The sequence below is a fragment of the Canis lupus genome, chromosome 12 (genome assembly GCF_011100685.1).
Source record: "Canis lupus familiaris isolate Mischka breed German Shepherd chromosome 12, alternate assembly UU_Cfam_GSD_1.0, whole genome shotgun sequence".
NCBI lineage: Eukaryota > Metazoa > Chordata > Mammalia > Carnivora > Canidae > Canis > Canis lupus.
The window spans coordinates 72,805,449-72,823,368 of NC_049233.1; the positions used below are offsets into that span (position 1 = coordinate 72,805,449).

At 59.3% G+C, this 17,920-nt stretch overlaps 1 protein-coding gene across 11 annotated transcripts in view; it reads left to right on the forward strand.

Annotated features, from left to right (window-relative positions):
- FAM120B (family with sequence similarity 120B) overlaps positions 1-17,920 on the forward strand; it is a 90,403-nt gene that overhangs the window by 46,661 nt on the left and 25,822 nt on the right. For all 11 annotated transcript variants that reach the window (XR_005368188.1, XR_005368189.1, XM_038555031.1 and 8 more), the window contains 2 exons: positions 15,016-15,222; positions 16,318-16,426. Coding sequence is in view for 9 of the 11 variants with exons in the window: in XM_038555031.1 (XP_038410959.1) it covers positions 15,016-15,222; positions 16,318-16,426 (316 nt within the window). In the remaining 2 variants the exon portion in view is untranslated. The remainder of the gene's footprint in view (positions 1-15,015; positions 15,223-16,317; positions 16,427-17,920) is intronic.

The window sequence follows — 17,920 nt, forward strand, 5'->3', positions numbered from 1 at the left end:
GAGCTTCTCCAGCAGAAGCGAGATCTGCGGCAGCTGTGACTGACATGGGTTCCCTGGAGGGACTGTAACTGGGCAGCTCCAGGGAGGGACCCCCGGAGGGCCCCTGCGGCGAGTGTCCCAGGAGGAGGGGTGGGTCGGGTTTGTTTTACCAGCGGTGAGCCTGGAAACACGGATTTCAGAGGCCTCGTGGCTGCCCTGGGATTGGGTTGGTTGTGGAGCTGCCGTGAGGTGGCGGGGCACGGCCCCCCGGGTCTCACTCCGCTCCCACTGCCCAGGGGCAGTCGTCAGGGGCTTAGCTGTGCCTTTGGTCCCCCACCCTTGTCTTCACCACAGGCTGTGGACCTACACGGCTGCAGGGCCTGGTGCCCCTGCCCACTGGTGCTCATGGGAATCTTCAAATGCCCTGTTAGGTTCGCACCAGCATTATTTTTCTTGTCCCAGCAGGTCAAATAGAGCTTTAAAATGGTGTACAGAGTGACATTCATTAATAATCCGCGTGATGGGATTTTCCGCGTGGAGACGGCAGCTGGTGTTACGTGCACACACGCGTTCATTCACAGACACGAGGCTGCTCTCGGGGTGAGGAGTACAGGAACTGAACCTGTGGCAGTCACGGGAGAGAAGAAGGGAAGAAGGGAAGTGGTATCACCTGTAATTAGGAAGGTGCAGGGGCATTTGCTGTGCCCACGCACAGAGGGCAGGCCTGCCGGGGACCTGCTGTGACCGTCCCCTGCCGGTGCCCGGGACCCGGCGTGTGCACCGTACTGTACACACTTGGCTAGTGCAGCCCCGTGGGCACCCGGGGTTAAGGATGTGGACAGGACGAGGTTGGGGTGTCCGCAGAGTGAGGAGGGACACTCTGCTAGGCAGTAGGCAGAGTCTCGCCGAGCAAGCGACCTGGGAAGCCCCTCGCTCAGCAGCTTGGGGTGGGTTCTTGGGGTCTTAGCAGAGGGTGCTGTGTTGTCAGTGTCTCTTCCAGTGCCACAGGGAGGACTTGAGATCTGCTATGGGCGCACCTGCTGTGCTGGTGTCAGCGCGCCGTGCCCCTCGTCCCAGTGCCAGCGGCACCGCGCACACACAGGGCACGGCTGGGTCCTTGTGGACACGGCGTCTCAGATGGGTGAACTGCATGCGTGCTCCGGGCCACGGCGCCCATGCCGGCAGCAGCTCCTGGGTGACATATCCCCCGGGGGCCTTGGGCAGGACCTGACTTTAGGACGACCTCGCTTGTTCTGGACACTCAGCCCCCTGGGCACCTGCACTGAGCGCAACGTTCTCCTGATGTCCTGTCGTTGCTGCTCCTCACCACACTCTGCGTCCCTCCCCTGCTGGGGCCTCGGTGGTATCAGCTGGAACAGCCACCCTTCACCTCCAAGACTCATCTAGCGCTTCTGCGGGCTTTCCTTTGAGGAGGAAGGTAACTGCATGGCGTTTCTTGAGGACTGAGAGCACGCTGCTGGTCTCTGTGCTGGGCCCAGAACACACTCAGGCATGAGGACGGCACTATACCTTGCAAAGTAGGCTGTTGGTTTTTTTAGAAAGATTATAAATATTTTACAGTAATTTTTTTAAAGATAGTATTTATTCATGAGAGACACAGAGAGGCAGAGACATGGGCAGAGGGAAAAGCAGGCTCCCTGCGGGGAGCCCGATGCAGGACTCGATTCCGGGACCCTGGGGTCACGCCCTGGGCTGAAGGCAGATGCTCAGCTGCTGAGCCCCCCGGGCATCCCTGCAGTAATTTTTATACCATTCTTTAGAGAGAAAGAAAAGTTCTGTTACGTTGTGAGAGAGATGAAGGTGGGTGTCGTGGCTGAGGCCCCCTGACGGGGCTGGTGAGGATGCATTCTGCTCTGGAGTCTGCTCTGGAGTCCAGCCCACCTGTGCTGAAGTCTGGGTTTGGGGTTTGGGAGCTGGGGCGTCAGCGATGGAGGCTTGTTCATTGTTGGTCCTCCGCGTCACAGCTGGATGCTGTAGAAGTGTCAGATGCTCGGTACGTTTGAGGTCTGAAGACACTGTCGTCTGCTGGAGGCAGGACGAGCGGGACCTTGGAGGCGGTGCAGGCAGGCTGCGGACTCAGGCTGTGCTCAGGGCGTTGGCCTGGGCCGGGGCGCTGCTGCGTGGTCATGCTTCCTGTTGTCTCCCCAAACAACCTCCTGGGTAAAAGCAACTGTAGAAATCTTCCATTAAAAGATCTTTAGTCAGGGGTCCCTGCGGGGCTCAGCAGTTGAGCATCCACCCTCGGCTCAGGACATGACCCCAGGGTCCCGGGATCAAGTGCCACATCGGGCTCCCCGCAGGGAGCCTGCTTCTCCCTCTGCCTGGGTCTCTGCCTCTCTCTCTCCGTGTCTCTCGTGAATAAATAAATACCATCTTAAGAAAAAAAAGTAGAATCTATTGAAGCTTTTACTTTTTATTTATTTTTTTAAAGATTGTATTTATTTATTCATGAGAGACAGAGAGGCAGAGACTCAGGCAGAGGGAAAAGCAGGCTCCATGCAGGGAACCCGACGTGGGACTCGATCCCGGGTCCCCAGGGTCACTCCCTGGGCCGAGGCGGTGCTAAGCCACATGGGCCGCCCAAATCTATTGAAACTTAAAGTTGACGCAAGTACAGAAGGTGAAGACTCCCTGGACAGATTAGATACGTGGCGGCAAGCAGGTACCCTCGTGCCCACAGGACCCAGATGGGCTCCTCCGAGGGTCGGCTGACCAGGTCTTGGGGGCTGCGGGGAGGTGCCCTCCCAGCTCCGGCAGCCGGTCACGGGGAGCTGACCTGTCACCTCCTGGGCCCTCGGCCCCTTGGCCCTGCGGTCACACTGCATGTCCCCCGGGCACACTTTGGAGGCTGTGAGCTCCGGGACGCAGGCACGTTTGTGGAGGAGCAGGAGGGGGCTCTCGTGATGCTGGCCAACCCGGTGCCTTTCCTGCACTGCCGTCCCGGCCGGAGATGAGCCGTTTCTCTGGTCTGCGGAGCCCCGAGGGAAGCACAGATCCTCAGTGGCCACAGCCGTCCTTCCAGGCGTCGTTCGAGTGAGGACATGTGCGTCGCTCGGGACATCTCTGGCTCCCGGTGTCACGGTGCAAAAGGGCCCAAATGATCCACCTGGCTGCATGGATGCCCCACAGCTAAGCTGCCGCTGAGGGGGCGGACGCAGGAGTCCCCTGCAGAGACGCTGCTTGCTGCACAGCCTCGCGTGCCCCCCTCGCAGCGTCTGTCGGCGCCGCAGGACCCTGGCAGCCGCAGCAGCCGCAGGTGGGACGGCCTCGGTGTAGAGGCCCCGTGTGTGCATCCCGGGGCCCCGCACGGCACTGGAGCTTCAGAACTGAAGCTGTTGGCAGACAGGCGCCCCACTCTGCTGTCCTCACTGTCCGCTTGCCCCTGGCCGCACTGTCGTGGCACTTCTCCTGGGAACCCCTCCCCGGGATGTTGAGACTGGCCTCTGGCCTCCCCTCTGCAGGTCGCTTGCACCTGGGGCAGTGGCCCAGGACAGATGCTCAGGGGTGTCACACTGGGCCATGGCCTGGCCTTCCGTGTCCTCCGTCCCTCCCGAAGCCCCCCGACAGGCTGGCGCTGCCCAGACCTGGCCTCCCGGCTTCCTGCACACCCTGTGCCGAGGGATTCCTTTCCTGCTGGAAGGACCTGTGCTCACCTGCGATACCTGCGCGGGGCGGCTGTCTGTGTGCCCGGTGACGCCTCACCAATGTCACCAGATCTGCTGCAGGGCCTGTCGCTTCCTTCTGCCTGAGGGTCCCTGTCCTGGTCCTGGGGTTCGCGCTATCCTCGCACCCCTGGGCCGCAGCCCCTCAGGACTGCACACTCGGCTTCACTCCACCCGGGTCTTCTCTGTTTTCAGTTCAGCGGGTGCTCAGTGAGTTTTGTTTCCATGAATTGAAATATCTTCTCACTTATTTGGGGTGGAAGCTGAGTCCTTTATTACTTTTATGGAATCTGTGCATTGACGGTATTTGGATGCTGATTTGCTTAGTACTTGCACCCGTCGCTGTACTTCTGTGTCGGCTTGTAGGAGTGCTTTGTCTTCATGAATCAGTCTTCAAATAAAATGTATTTTTCTACAATGGAAACAAATCTTAGGATATACTTTGTGTCCTTTTTTTTTTTTTTTTAAATTTTATTTATTCCTGAGAGGCAGAGACACAGGCAGAGGGAGAAGCAGGCTCCCTGCGGGGAGCCCAACTCAGGACTCGATCTCAGGACCCTGGGGTCACGCCCTGAGCTGAAAGCAGATGCTCAACCCCTGAGCCACCAGGGGCCCGACATACTTTGCATCTTAACCTTCCTTTTCCAAACCGCATTGCACAGCTTGGCAGCAGTGTGCCGGGGTGGAGGGATGGGGTCCCTGAGACGTGCTTGTCCTGTTGCCTGTCTCCTGCTGCCCCTGCTGCCCCCACAGGACAGGGGTGCCCCGCAGTGTGTCCCCCGGGCCGTGGCGTGCCCTCAGCTACAGCTCACGCTGCCTGGGTGGGGGCGGTCTGTGCCTTCTCCCTCCTGACCCAGGGCCTACCCCTCGCTCTTGCTCCGACACGTGCTGCCTGTGGCACATCTGAGCCTGAAGTTCTCAGGGGCAGGATGTCAGAAAGTCAGAACCCAGAACTGACTGTAGCCCCTGTTGCTGGTGTGTGCTGATGGGGGATGTCCTGGGTGAGCAGAGGTGCAGCCGGTGAAGGAGAGCAGTGGAAGTACAGCTGATCCTCCAGTGTTGCCTCCTCTTGTTTCTCGCAAACACTAGTCTGTTACGGTTCTTGTGAACCTGGTTCTTTCTGTAATTGTACAGTTGTGAGTAGATTGTATCCTCTCAGGTGGTTGCGGGTCTGACCATGTCGCTGCAGAGGTGGATGTGCCACCGTGATGTGCAATGATGTAGGAGTGGAGGCGGGGGAGCAGTTCCCTGGGGTGGGTGCCCCGGGGCTCAGTGCGGGGGGTGAGGACGTGGGGGTCTGCAGGGGTCCCTGGGGTGGGTGCCTGTGGCTCAGTGGGGGGGGGGGGTGAAGATGTGCAGGGTCTGCAGGGGTCCCTGGGGGGGGGTGCCTGTGGCTCAGTGGCGGGGGTGAGGACGTGGAGGGTCTGCAGGGGTTCCTGGGGTGGGTGCCCTGTGGCTCATTGGGGGGTGAGGACGTGGAGGGTCTGCAGGGGTCCCTGGGTTGGGTGCCTGTGGCTCAGTGGGGGGGTGAGGATGTGCAGGGTCTGCAGGGGTCCCTGGGGTGGGTGCCCCATGGCTCAGTGGGGGGTGAAGACGTGGGGGGTCTGCAGGGGTCCCTGGGGTGGGTGCGGGGAGCCGTGCCCTGGGGACCCTCGCAGGCTGTGCTCTTCCCGTCCTGGTTCCTCAGGCTCCTGAGTTCCCAGCAGGCTGGCCCGGCCTTCAGTCAGCTGTGCTTCTCTGCTGTGGGGCCTTCATGTGAGACCTCAGGAGAAATAGAGAAATTGTCTTCTTGTTAGTGTGAGCGGGTGTCAGGACGGCTGCAAACAAGCCGGAGCCCCAGGCCCGCCGACGCCAACTCCCCTGGGGTAGCACGTCCATGTGGCCGGGTGGCCGTTGTGTTTGTCTGCAGGGGCGTCCGGCGTGGGCCTTCAGTGCTGTTTGCGGGGCGCTGCCATAGTCAGGGCCCGTGCCCGGAGCCCCACGTGTACGAGTCTGTGCACTGTGGCCTGGATACAGATGTGACCCAGTGTAAGGAGAAGCCCGACTCAGTTCAGCACATCCTAATCTCTGGAGCGAACGCTGTCACCTGAGGTTGGTTATTTCACAGGAGCAGACTCTGGTTCCCCACGCAGTGCCCGGGGACGTGCGGACGCTGCCGTGTTACCATCCTTCCTCTGCCCCTGGCGTGGCACAGGGCGACACGGCCTCTAGGCTGATGGAGGAGGGCTTTGGGGGGACCGCAGTCGGTCATGTCGGGGCAGAGAAGCCGCCTTCGTCCTGTTAGGCTGGAGCTCCTGGAGGGCGGGGCCCGCACGGTAGCCTCGCTCGGGCAGCTCGTCCACTGCCCTGACTCCCTGGGCCCAGACAACCATGGAGGCCTCAGGAGGCGGGTGATCTCCCCCCGACCCTTGGCTGGCACGGGGACACCCGCTCTGGCTCTCCTGCGGCGGCTGTGGCATAGGGCCCTCCTGAGCTGTGCTGCAGCGTTAGCTGTGCTGGGGCCTGCGTCCTGGCTTGGACCAGCGAGCACCCCGGGCCAAGGTTGTGCCCAGGCTGGGCTGCCGTGGCCTCTGGCCCGCGTGGGGTCACAGCTCGCCCGTGTCACAGACACGCGCACGGGAGGGCAGTGATCCTGTCCTTGCCCATAAGCACCGTGTTCTGGAGTGGAGTCAAGCCGTTTCCTAATACAGAGCCCTCCACCCATCCATCTGCAGGGCAGCAGCAGCGTCTAGCACGTTCTGGTATTGGAGCAGCAATCTCATGCACTCACTGCCAGACCGGGCCTGGGGGTGCAGGAGAGGAAGGCGGCCATCCCGGGAGGGTGGGTCCAGCAGGCACGGGACAGGTGAGCAGCGGCCTGGGGCGGGAGGGCCTGTGCCTCCGGGCTGGAATTTGATGGATCGGAGGGGAGAGTAGGGTCAGGACAGGAAGGCCTTGGGGGGAGCAAAGAAATTGGTTGGGTTCATTGTGCAGCTTAGAGACTGAAAAGGTGGCTCTGCTCACAGCTGGGGCTCCCCGGGGGTGTGGTCAGGGCTTCGGGCAGCAAAGGGACAGGAAGCCCTGGGTCCTCATGTGCGGTCTCAACAGGTAGAGGCGAGGGGCCAAGCATGGGGTGCGGCTAGACAGGACCGTGAGAAGCGTCCGGGAGGCGGGCTGGGCAGGGCCCAGGGAAGGACCCAGGCGCGAGCATGCTGTGTCCTGGTCGGGGGTCCCAGGGAGACACGAGGGCCTTGGTCGGCACACGGTCACATATGAGGTGTGTGTGGGTCATGGGGCCTGCACGTCTGAGCATGGGGAGTGTTGGCGCTGGAGATGGATGTGGGAGACGTGCCCACGTTGGGAGGAGGACGTTAGCGTCAGGCTGTCCATGGGGGCCCCTGAGAACAGCCCCCTCAGGACGGCAGGGAGCTAGCCGGGAACACGGCCCCAGGGGCAGGGCGCCCGGGCGGGGGGCAGGCAGGAGGACAAGGATGAGGGCGGGCGAGCTGGACTTGCACTGGAGCAGGTTCTGGAGAGTGGGGCCTCCTCACGGCGGGGCCTGGGTGGGGGGGCGAGGCGGGAGGGCTGCCCCTGGGCTGAGGGCCGGCCGGGTGCAGGCACGGGCACTCGGACACCCGAGGGGGGACAAGGACGTGTCCCCCTGGAGTATGGCCCACGGGGTGCACATCTCTCGGGGCTCATGTGGCCTTCCCTGACCCTGCACGCCCCCAAGGGCTGCGGAGAAGCCCCAAGAATGGAGCAGTTGACCGCAAAGTGGGGGGTCCAAAGGGAAGTGATTGAGAAATTATCAGCACCCCCAGCCCTTCAGGACTGTGACTTTATTTCTGATTTAATGTGTTTTTCTTGGTTTAGAATTTATTTTTAGTGCCTGATAATGAAAACTGTAGTAGAGGTTCCAAAAATGCCCACGTCTGTCGGTGGAATTATCCTCAGCACGCTTTGCCAGCCTTCCGGCAAAGACGGCGTTAACATAAGGACTCGTGGCCCATCTATTTAAAGTGCTCACCTGGCGCCGCGTGTTTATTTTCGTCATGCCCAGAATTGCTGTTGTGCATGGGATAGCAGGAAAAAAATACATCTTTATTTTCACCAACTTCTAACTGAAATTCCTCATTTCCTTTAAGACAGAGTCAACAAATCACAGTAATAATAGCAGCAGCTGCATCGGTGTCACCCGTAGGAATCTTGGAGGATCCCATGTCTCGTTATAGTTGTAGAAACCAGTGTGTGTCCTTTGCCGTCGTCCTTGTGCCCAGATTAGTCACTATACCCGCTGCTCTCTCTTATTATCTAGAGATAATACAGAGGGGCGCCGGGGGGCTCCTTGGTGAAGCATCTGCCTTCAGCTCAGGTCGCAATCCCAGCCAGGGTCCTGGGATCGAGTTCCACGAGGGGCTCCCTGCTCCGCCGGGGAGTCTGCTTCTCCCTCTCCCTCTGCCCCCACTGCTTGTGCGCACTCGCTCACTGTCTCCCTCCAAGTGATTGGATAAAATCTTAATAAATAAATAAAAATAAAGATATACAAAGAAATGGGTAAATTCTTACATTGTAAATTTATGTTATTTTTAAAACTATAGTTCTTTATGATTAATTGTCTTATAAGCTTATTATTTTATTGTTTGTATCTAATGTTACTCTGGGACAGATCTGTAGGTTTTTTTTTCCAGGCTGCCAAAATTGTTCATGATAATGAAAGTATTGAGAATCCTGGTAGAGACCAAGTGCTGGAGCTGCCTTCCAGAGTGGGAGATGGAGGTAGTCTGGATGCATTTTCCTGCTAAAGACAAATAGAAAACCTAAAAAAATTTTTTTTTTAATAAATCTTAAAGTATCAGATGGCTAAAAGAGTCATAAAGAATAACTAAGTCAAGATTATAGAAAACAAGCCCAGGAAGATCAGCCGAGCGTTGGGAGTCACCTTTGCTCCAGACTCTGCCTGGTAAGAAAGGAGAAAACATAACTGGCCACGGTCAGGAGTAGACCAGGTGTCACACAGGCCGTCGCGAGCAGAAGGGTTAGCGGAATGCCCCAGGCAGCCTTGCACACAGATCGAGCAGGGGAGCCTTAGTGGACCAGAGCCCCCAGAGCACAACGGCTGCAGTCCACCCATTATCTAATAGTCTACACAGCCAGATGACCGCTCAGGGGATCTCGTTCATAGTTTTTAAAACTCTCTCCAAAATACATCTGTAGCCCAGTTGGTTTCACTGGATCCACCTATCAGCATTCAAAGAATTTTTAAAAATTATTTTAAATTTTTTTTAGCATTCAAAGAATTAATACCAGTTCTATGCCTTGTCTTCCAGAAAGTATGAGAAGATGGAATACTTCCCAGCGAGGCCAGTACTACCCTGATTCCAAAACCAGATAAATGAATTAAAAAAAAAAAAAAAAAAAAAAAAAAACACGTCAGGCCAGTGTCCCTCACGAACATACAGAAATCCTTCACAAAACGTTAGTAGGTCATACCAAGCAATGTGTAAAGAGAAGTATATACCATGAGCAAGTGGGGTGGTTTATTGCCGGGATGCATGGCTGATTCAGAATTCAAATATCTGTGTAATTCTGTCCTCGGCTACTGAGGAAAATCACATGATCATATCAAGTATTCAGAAAAACCATTTCACAGAATTCAAGAGCCATTTGTGATAAAACCCCAGCAGAGTAGGAAGAGGGGAGGGGACCCTTTCCAGCTCGACGGAGAATATCTACAGTTCCCTGCAGCCGACATGACGCACGCCAGTCAGCACCGCGGGCGGCCCCCCGGGACTAAGGCCCGATGTGCCCTCGCGCCGCCCGTGGAGCATAAGCACGGAGCCCGCGCGTGTGGCCTGTGCCCTGAGGTGGGAAAGGGATAAGAGGCATCCAGATCACCTGGGACAGAATGGTCCCACTTTGCAGACGGCACGACTCTGCACACAGAATCCCAAGGAATCTATCAGAACACTTGGTGAGTTCAGCAAGATCTCAGGCTGAAGATCGGCACAGAACAGACAGACCACGCTTGCGTCTCTGTATACTAAAATGTAAAGGGTAACAGCACTTAGCTTGTTCCTCACAGACGTGGACAGTGTCTGTGTGCTGAGAAGCACGAAATGCTGGCGGAAGCAGTCAGAGGCGGCTTACGTTCCCAGCCAGGCGGACACGCCGTCCTCACGGACGTCGGTCCCGCGGGGCGTCCCTTCTACCCGAGCTGGTGGACAGTTCCTAGCAAAATCCCAGCAAGGCTTTTGTTGTTATTGATACGACAAGATTATTCTAAGACTTCTATGGAAGAGCAAAAGAACTAAGATGCAGCCAAAACGGTTCTGAAAAGAATAACAACGCGGGAGGAACATAGCTGGTAACAGAGCTTGTTCCGGGACTACACCCGTCAAGACCTGGAGTGGCTGCGCGTCGGAGACCCAAGCGGGCCACACAGGCCCTGCCACCCGCCTGGCGTTGGCGAAGCACAGACGTCTTGTGAACAGGTGGTGCTGGGGCAGTTGCACAACCACGGACAAAATAGGAGTCATGACCTTCACCTCCCCACTCGTGCAAAAGATTAAGTCGAGTAGAAGACTGAGCTACATGCAGAATGTGTCATACAGAACTCGGGCAAAACACAGAAAACTTAGGAATCTGGGCCTGGGTAAAGAATTCTTAGGTTTCACATCAAAAGCATGATACATAAAAGAAAATTATTAAGTTGGACTTCATCAAAATTAAAAACCTTTGGTCTGTAAAAATAAGGAATGACAAGCTTCGGAATGGGAGGAAATATTTGTCAACACACGTCTGACAAAGGTCCTGTGAGGAGAAAACACGAGGAGCCTCAAAACTCAGTAGTGAAAACCAAACCGTCCGCTCAGAACGTGGGCAACAGACAGACATTTCACTGGGAAAGGTGTTGGCCTGGAAGCAGGTGGGCAGCCCTGCGGCGTTCACTGGCGCCACCACGAGGGGCGAGGGGCCAGCGTGCGGGTGTCAGAGCAGCCAGACGGCGCACGGCGTCCTCGCAGCCCGTCTCCTCCGCGAGGGGGACCGCTCCGGGTGGGTGCGCAGGTCTTGAGCGGCTGAGTGCGCCCTTACCCCGTGCCCCGGCACCCCAGCCCCCTCTTGGCATTTGTCCCACAGAAACGAAGACCTACCTGCTCCCCCCGAACCCGGAGGTGAGCATTCTCAGCAGCTGCACATGTGACGGCAAGAGCCGGAAACAAGAAAAATGTCCTTAAATAGGCAAACGCTCAAACCAGCTGGCCCATCCACACTGCAGGGTGGGGGGGCTTGACACACGCAGCCGCGTGAGCGCACCTCGGGGTTGTGCGGAGGGAGGAAGCCGCTCCCCCCGCGGCCTTGCTCTCGGAATGCCACGGCTGGAGGGTGGGAGCTGGGGCGGGGCAGATGACTCCAGTCTGCACGAGGAAAGGCTTTGCGGTGGTGGAGCAGCTCTGTATGGGACGGTGCTGCCCACAACTGCACGTGCCGCAGGCGTCGCATAGCACACACCCCACCACGTCTGCCCCTGTGGAAGGGCCTGTTGCCCGTCCTGTGCCGTCCTTTGGAAGGGAGGGGGTTAGCACTACGGGGAACGACGCTGCGTCCGTGGGGCCTTCCATACGATCTCAGCAGCTTCCTGTGACCTGTCCTCACTGCAAAGCGAAAATCCCAAACCAGCCGTGTAGTGCCCAGCAGATAGACAGCTGAGATGGAGGGACGGACACCCAGACGCTGGTAGGTGAGGGCACGGGTGAGCTGTGCCGTCAGCCGGAGAGACTGGTGTGGTGAGCGGGGACTTAGCTGCTCGGTACCAGGAGCGCGTCGTGACTCAGCATGGGCAGCTCCAAAACCACTCGAGACGAAGACTGGCGGGACCACGAAGAGAAACACCTCGGAGGCAGACCCGAAAACAGGGCTCAGCACCCTGGCCCCGTGGGCCAGATCGGCCTGCAGCCAAGAACGGTTTTTACATCTTTAAAGTGTTGTTTCTAACAGAAGAACGTTCAACAGAGATAGTACGAGGCAGCAGAGCCTAGAGCGATCCCGTCTTGGCCCTTTACGGAGACCGTGTTGAGTCCTGCTGCAACCCATCTGGGCGCTGCAGAGCATGGAGCAAGCGGAGGGGCATCCTAAGGGCCAGCGTCGGGGCAGACCTCGTGGGCAGAGAGCTGCTCCCAGAGTTGCCGGACGGCGTGCGCACGCGGATGGCTGGCCTGCACCCTGCGGTGCTCGTGGTGTCCCAGCCGCACGCTCAGGCCGTCCCTCTGCCTTCGGACCACAGTACAAATGAGCTGGAAACCAGCAACAACAAAAACCAACTCTCCCAATTACTTGAAAGTTAAATAGTATATTTGTGACTCATGGGTGCAAATAGAAAGTCACAGTCGACGTTATGAGACAATTCAAATGACAGTGAAAATAGTAATATTGAAATTAACAGATGAAGCCAAAGGTCATTTTTAGAAGTAAATTTATAGCATTAAATGAATGTGTTTGAAAAGAAGAGACGTCGAGAGCCTGTGAGTGGATGTCTCTCAACCTGAAATGAGCAGATCAGATCCAAAGGGGGTTCGATAGCTGAGCAAGAATCCATAAAGGGGAGGAGAAAACACAAGTGGCCCCTATGAGGAATGAAAGGGGGCGTCCTTGTAGTCACGTGGGCACTAAAGGGGTCGTCAGTGGAGCCGCTACTCTTGGATTTGGCCCAGGTCCTGATCTCAGGGTGGTGGGATCGAGCCCCACGTCGCACCCTGCGCTCCGCGTGGAGTCCGCTTGGGATTCTATGCCCTCCCCACCCCCGTTCTCTCTCTTGCAAATCCATAAAAATCTTTAAAAAAAAAAAAAAAAGATATGAGAGGATATTAGGAACACACTATACCAATACATTTAGGATATTAGGTAAAATAAATATATTCCTTGAAAACTATAACATAACATGACTGAACTGAGAGGGTAGAGAATCTAAATGGTTCTGAATCTACTGAAGACGTCGCCTCTGAGGGAAGCCACAGACCCCGATAGCTCCCGGCGAGCACCCCCAGACCTGGGGAAGAGGCAGCGTCAGGGCTGTCGATCCAGCAGAGCCTGGTACCAAAGACTGAGGCCACGTGAAAGTTACAGGCCATCCTGTTGCATGAGAATAAATTCAGAACTTCCAGACGAAATATTAGCAGATCGAATGTGGCAATATGTAAACTTGGTACAAAGTCGATTCAGCCTCTGAAAACCAGTGTGATTACCCATAACAATAAGAAAAAGCGTATGTTTTTGTTAATGGATGCAGAAAAAGTACGTGGTTTAATTCACTACCTGCTCATGATGAAAACTCAGTAAACTCAGGCTGGAAGGCGCTTCCTTCACGTCGGAAAGATTAAGATCTCCAGCAGAGAGCGTAGGTAATGGCGAGGTCCTGAGAGCTTCGCCTCTAGAGGGAGTGAGTCGGGGTACCTCCGTCCAGCACCCCGGTGAGGCTGGGAGCTCTGGCCAGAAGGGCAGGCCGAGGAAGAAAGTAGAAGGTACAGGGTCTGGAAGAAATCAATGAACTTTATCATCTCTGACGGAGGGCATGACTGTGGACGGAAGGTCGTATCTACAGAGCAGGCCTTCGCACTGGTGACCAAACTCAGCGGGTGCTACACACGGTCAGTACGCACAACCCACACATATTCGATAAAACGGTAGCAAATAAAAGTAACCCCTGATATTTTATGTTTACACTAACGTCAAAGAAAAGGCATGAAATAGCGAAAAATAAGTCGTACAAAATCTCCACATTGACAGGCAGAAGATCTCTGAAAGGACCTAACTTGAGCAGACTCCCTGTGTAAAGGTGCCCGGAGTCCCCCAAGCCATGCGCGGGATCCCAGCATTGCCCGCGCAGCCCGCACGGCGGCCCCAGGGTCGGGCAGCGCTCGGGGCACGAGCAGCCTCACCCGGGGCGTCACCCGCAGGAGCCAGAGCCGGCGGCGTCCTGGGGAGCTCCCCGGCCTGGAGAGTGTGGGGGCCTGGGTGGTGCTTGCCTTCCGGGGGAGGCCGGCGGGGGCACTGGTTGCACGGTTGGCACGTGGGGCCCTGGCACCTCATCCATGACTTACTGTAAGGCAGGTCCGGGAGGACGAACGCCAACACGAGCAAGAGCTGACGCCATCGGGGACGATCCGCGCCCTCAGAGACGCCCGGGTGCGGGGAGGAAAGCCGCCCCTTCCGTGTCAGGGCCCCTGTCCCACTGGCTGGTCTGACTGAGCCGTCCCTGGGCCCGGGAGGCAGGGCGCCGGCCCACAGTGGGGCAGGGGAGGGGGCTGCTCGCAGTGTGCAAGGACGAGGACGTTCTGGAGCGTGCCTGCCCGGTGCCGTGTGCCCAGGGCATCTGACAAACAGTGTTTGATTGCAGTTCAGTTAAACTCCGCTGCCACTCACAGCTCCTGGCTCCTGGCGGGGGCAGCGTGGCCCTCGACGGCCCCACGGCGTGTGCCCTGAACACGGGACGGCAGCCTGTCCCTGTTGCTGCCCCTGCTGGAGGCGCCCGCCGAGCACAGGGCCCAGCACGTCCGCCGTGACCAGACCCCTCCGTGCTCGCTCTTTTTAGGACAGTTTAAAAAGTTGTAGTTTTACACTTTAGTTAAACCTTAGGTTAACTCTGGGGTAATCGCAGTTCATGGAAACTTTCTTCAGACGATGATCAGTTTCCCTTCGGTGACCTGTGAGGGGTAGGACGTCCGTGACTTTGGTCACGGTTTAGGTTGGCTGTGACCTGTACTGGACGCGCAGTGACGTCCGGGTAGCCACGGTGTATCTGAGCAGCCCGGGTCAGCCAGACGCGGATGCACAGCAGCTGACCTCATTGACCCAGGCCTGTGGCCACTTGCTGGGTACGAGTCTGTGCGTGCGGTTGCCGGCGAGGACCCCGGGAGCGCGAGCGGCCGCTGGCACTCACCACGGCACAGCGAGAGTGTGCGTTTGACAACAAATATTCTACATCCGTACGACCTTAATTCATAGAAAGTCATCCGTTCAGCAACCCTCCGAGGGATCAGTGCTTGTAATTGAACGGCTGAGCGTGGTTTTGTAGAACGCAGTGTGACCCACCACTGTCTCCGATGGCACCTTGGATCCTCTTCCTCTGCTGCGCTGTTAGGTTTTCAGAGGTGCGCACACCCGCAGCACGCGCCTTGCGGCTTGCCCTGGCCGTGCCGCGCTGACCTGCTGTGACTGTGGCTCGGGGCCCGTGTGTGTCCACAGGCCTGGCGGGTGTCCGGGTGTGCACGTGCTGCTCCCGTGACCCGCGGGGCTCCCAGGGGCTGCTGGGCACAGCGCCGAGGCGCAGGGTGTGCGTCCCCACGTGTGTGACTCCCCGTTCTCTGTCTGCGCCCCGCAGCTTGACTACATTGACTCCCGAGCGGTGCAGCTGGGCTCCCTGCTGGTGCGCGGCCTCACCACCCTGGTCCTGGTCAACAGCGCGTGCGGCTTCCCCTGGAGGACGAGTGACTTCATGCCCTGGAACGTATTCGACGGGAAGCTCTTTCATCAGAAGTACCTGCAGTCGGAGAAGGGGTACGCGGTGGAGGCTCTCGTGGAGCACAACGTGAGTGCACAGCGTTTTCCTGCTCGGGAACCAGGGGTTTGAGGTGCCCAGAGCCCGCGGCCACGCGTGGGGCTGGCTGTCGCAGCGCAGGGCGCACGTGTCCCCAGGCTTTGGAATTTAGCACAGTTAACGCTGACAGCTGGCGACGTGGCTGAGGTCACCACAGTTCCGAGGGAGGGCTGCAGTACCTGCAGGGAGGCAGAGGCACGGACGGGGAGGCCTAGCGTATCTCCTGGCGTCCCCCAAGTCCTGCCACCCGGCTCGAGTGCCCAGCTGCTGAGCGATGGCGAGGAGCACCGTCCAGTCCCCCCGGCCCTCTCCACCCTTCTCGAATTGAGGGGACTGCGGCCCCAGAGCTGCCTTGGCAGACGTCAGACCAACTCAGTAGGAGTCACGGCCGCTTTTACTTGACAATACTCCCTACAGGCTCCAGTCTGCAGGGGCCGTGGCTGCCGTCGTGACCCTGGGAGGTCTCCGGGGGCTTGTGCCCGGCTCTGGGAGCGTGTGGGGACAGCTGCAGGTGTGCGAGAGACCCTGCGGCCCGAGGGCACCCACCAGGTGGGGACAGAGCACAGGAGCGTCACGTCGGATGCAAACCTTCAGAGGCGTGCTGCAATCCCTGCTCCTCGGCCCAGCACATCCCGGGGTGTCCCGGGGATTCAGGAGCAGCTGGTGCCGTGTGCAGGTGGCCGCAGGGTCACGAGGGAGGGTGGTGCTCAGGTGGCGCTCATGCCCAGGCATGGAATAGTAAAGGGTCAGCGGTGCACACCCCACGCGGTGGTCCCATGTCTCAGTCACAGCCACATGCAAGGTGACCGCGGGCTCACAGGTGCGGCTTGAAAGGGGTGAGGCCGATGGGGCCACGTGTCAGCCGTGAGCTCGCACCGAGGCAGGCCGTCCCTCGCCCACAGCTGCTTCTCCCAAGGGGTCACGCCCAGGAAGGGCTGTGGTGGCCTGGGCGTTGCCAGGGAACCACGCCCTTTTGGGGCGAGCGCTGAACCCAGGGAAGGGCTGGGGCGGGGCGCGGAGGCCGTGCGCGGCCGGGGCTCCATGTCCCCACGGCCCGCGCTGCTCACGCGTCTGCTCTGCTTGCAGAGGTCCCGGCTCACCAGGTTCCACGCGCTCAAGTCGGTCGTGTGCAAGGCGTGCGCAAAGGAGAACAGGCGCATCGTGAGCCGGCAGCACTGGCGCTCGCACCAGCCAGGTGGGCACCACGGGGCGCAGGCGCGGGGGCGGGAGGTGCTCGGCCCGCAGGTGAGCGGCAGGTGGAGGCGCGGTCCCCGTCCCCGACCCCGACCCCGGGAGAGGCCGCGGAGGGCCGAGCGGGCCGGGCCCTGCACCGTGAACCACCGCGGCCACGGGGAGCTGCCCTGTCCCGGATGCACGCAGCCCCATGGAAGCCGGCGGAGGCCGCGGGGACCGGCCTCGGGCCACGGAGGCCACAGACGCCGCAGGCGCGGGCAGGAGGGGCGCTCCCGGTGTTTCCAGGCTTTCATCCTCGGGAAGGGGCCGCCGTGGGCCGGGGCTCCCATGGGCCAGGGCTGCCATGGGATGGGGCTCCCAGGTGACCGTCTCCCGTGGGGCGGGGCTCCCGTGGGCCGTGTACCCTGGTGGCCCAGGCCTGCCCCACCGCCGTGTGCGGGGGCCTAGTTAGTTGAGCTCGGAAGTGCTTCTGTTCTCATTTCACGCACGTTGCTCCTTAAGGTAGAGCAGCTAGCGTGGGGGCTGCAGGCGGCTGTGGTCACCTCCAGGGAAGTGTCCCCAACGGGTCACCTGAGCCCCCGCAGCAGGGACGGGGAGCTATGCTGCTGGCTCCCTCGACTGTGCCGCCGGCCGGTGTGGGCAGCAGCGTGTCTCACCCACCGGCGGCAGAGAAGCTGGCTGGGTCCGTCCTCATGCTGATGAGTCCAGTTCTTTCACGTCCCCCTCCCTTAGGGCCTGTGCCTGTCACCCGCAGCCCCTCCTCCCTGGGAGAGAGAGAGCCCTCCTGGTTCCTGCCCCCGGCCACCCGCGGGGGCTCGTTCTGAGGGCTGCCGGGTCGCGAGGTCACCACCAGGTGCTGGAAGGAGAGTGTGGGGTCAGAGAGGGGCTTCCTTCCGTTTCCCGGGAGTCACAGACCCCCCTTGTCCTGCCCACTTGTCAGCCCGTTCCCTTTGTCCTGCCAGCTGTGCGGGGTCAGGACTGGGGACCTTGCAGCTCAGATGTGCAGCGTTCTGGTCGCGGCCTGTGGTAGGAGGTGTCGGAGCTCGGGAACGCTGGGTGGTCGGGTGTTTGGACAGTGCGGGGAGGCCGAGCCCCGGGACCCACCACCTGCCCGGAGCCCCCTGCACCCCCTTCCCCCTGAACCACTGGGACCCCTACCTGACCCCCTGAGCCCCCTTGCACCCCCTGAGATCCTCCTATGCACCCAGAGCCCCCGGCACCCCCCTGAGCCCCTGGAACTCCCCACCTGCCCAGAGCCCCTGGGACCCCCTGCCTGCCCAGAGCCCCCTGCACCCCCTGCCCCCCTAAGCCACTGGGACCCCCACCTGCCCCCTGAACCCCTGCACCCCCTGCCACCTGAGCCACTGGGACCCCCACCTGAACCCCTGAACCCCCTGCACCCCCCGCCACCTGAGCCACTGGGACCCCCACCTGAACCCCCTGCACCCCCTGCCACCTGAGCCACTGGGACCCCCACCTGCCCCCCCTGAGCCCC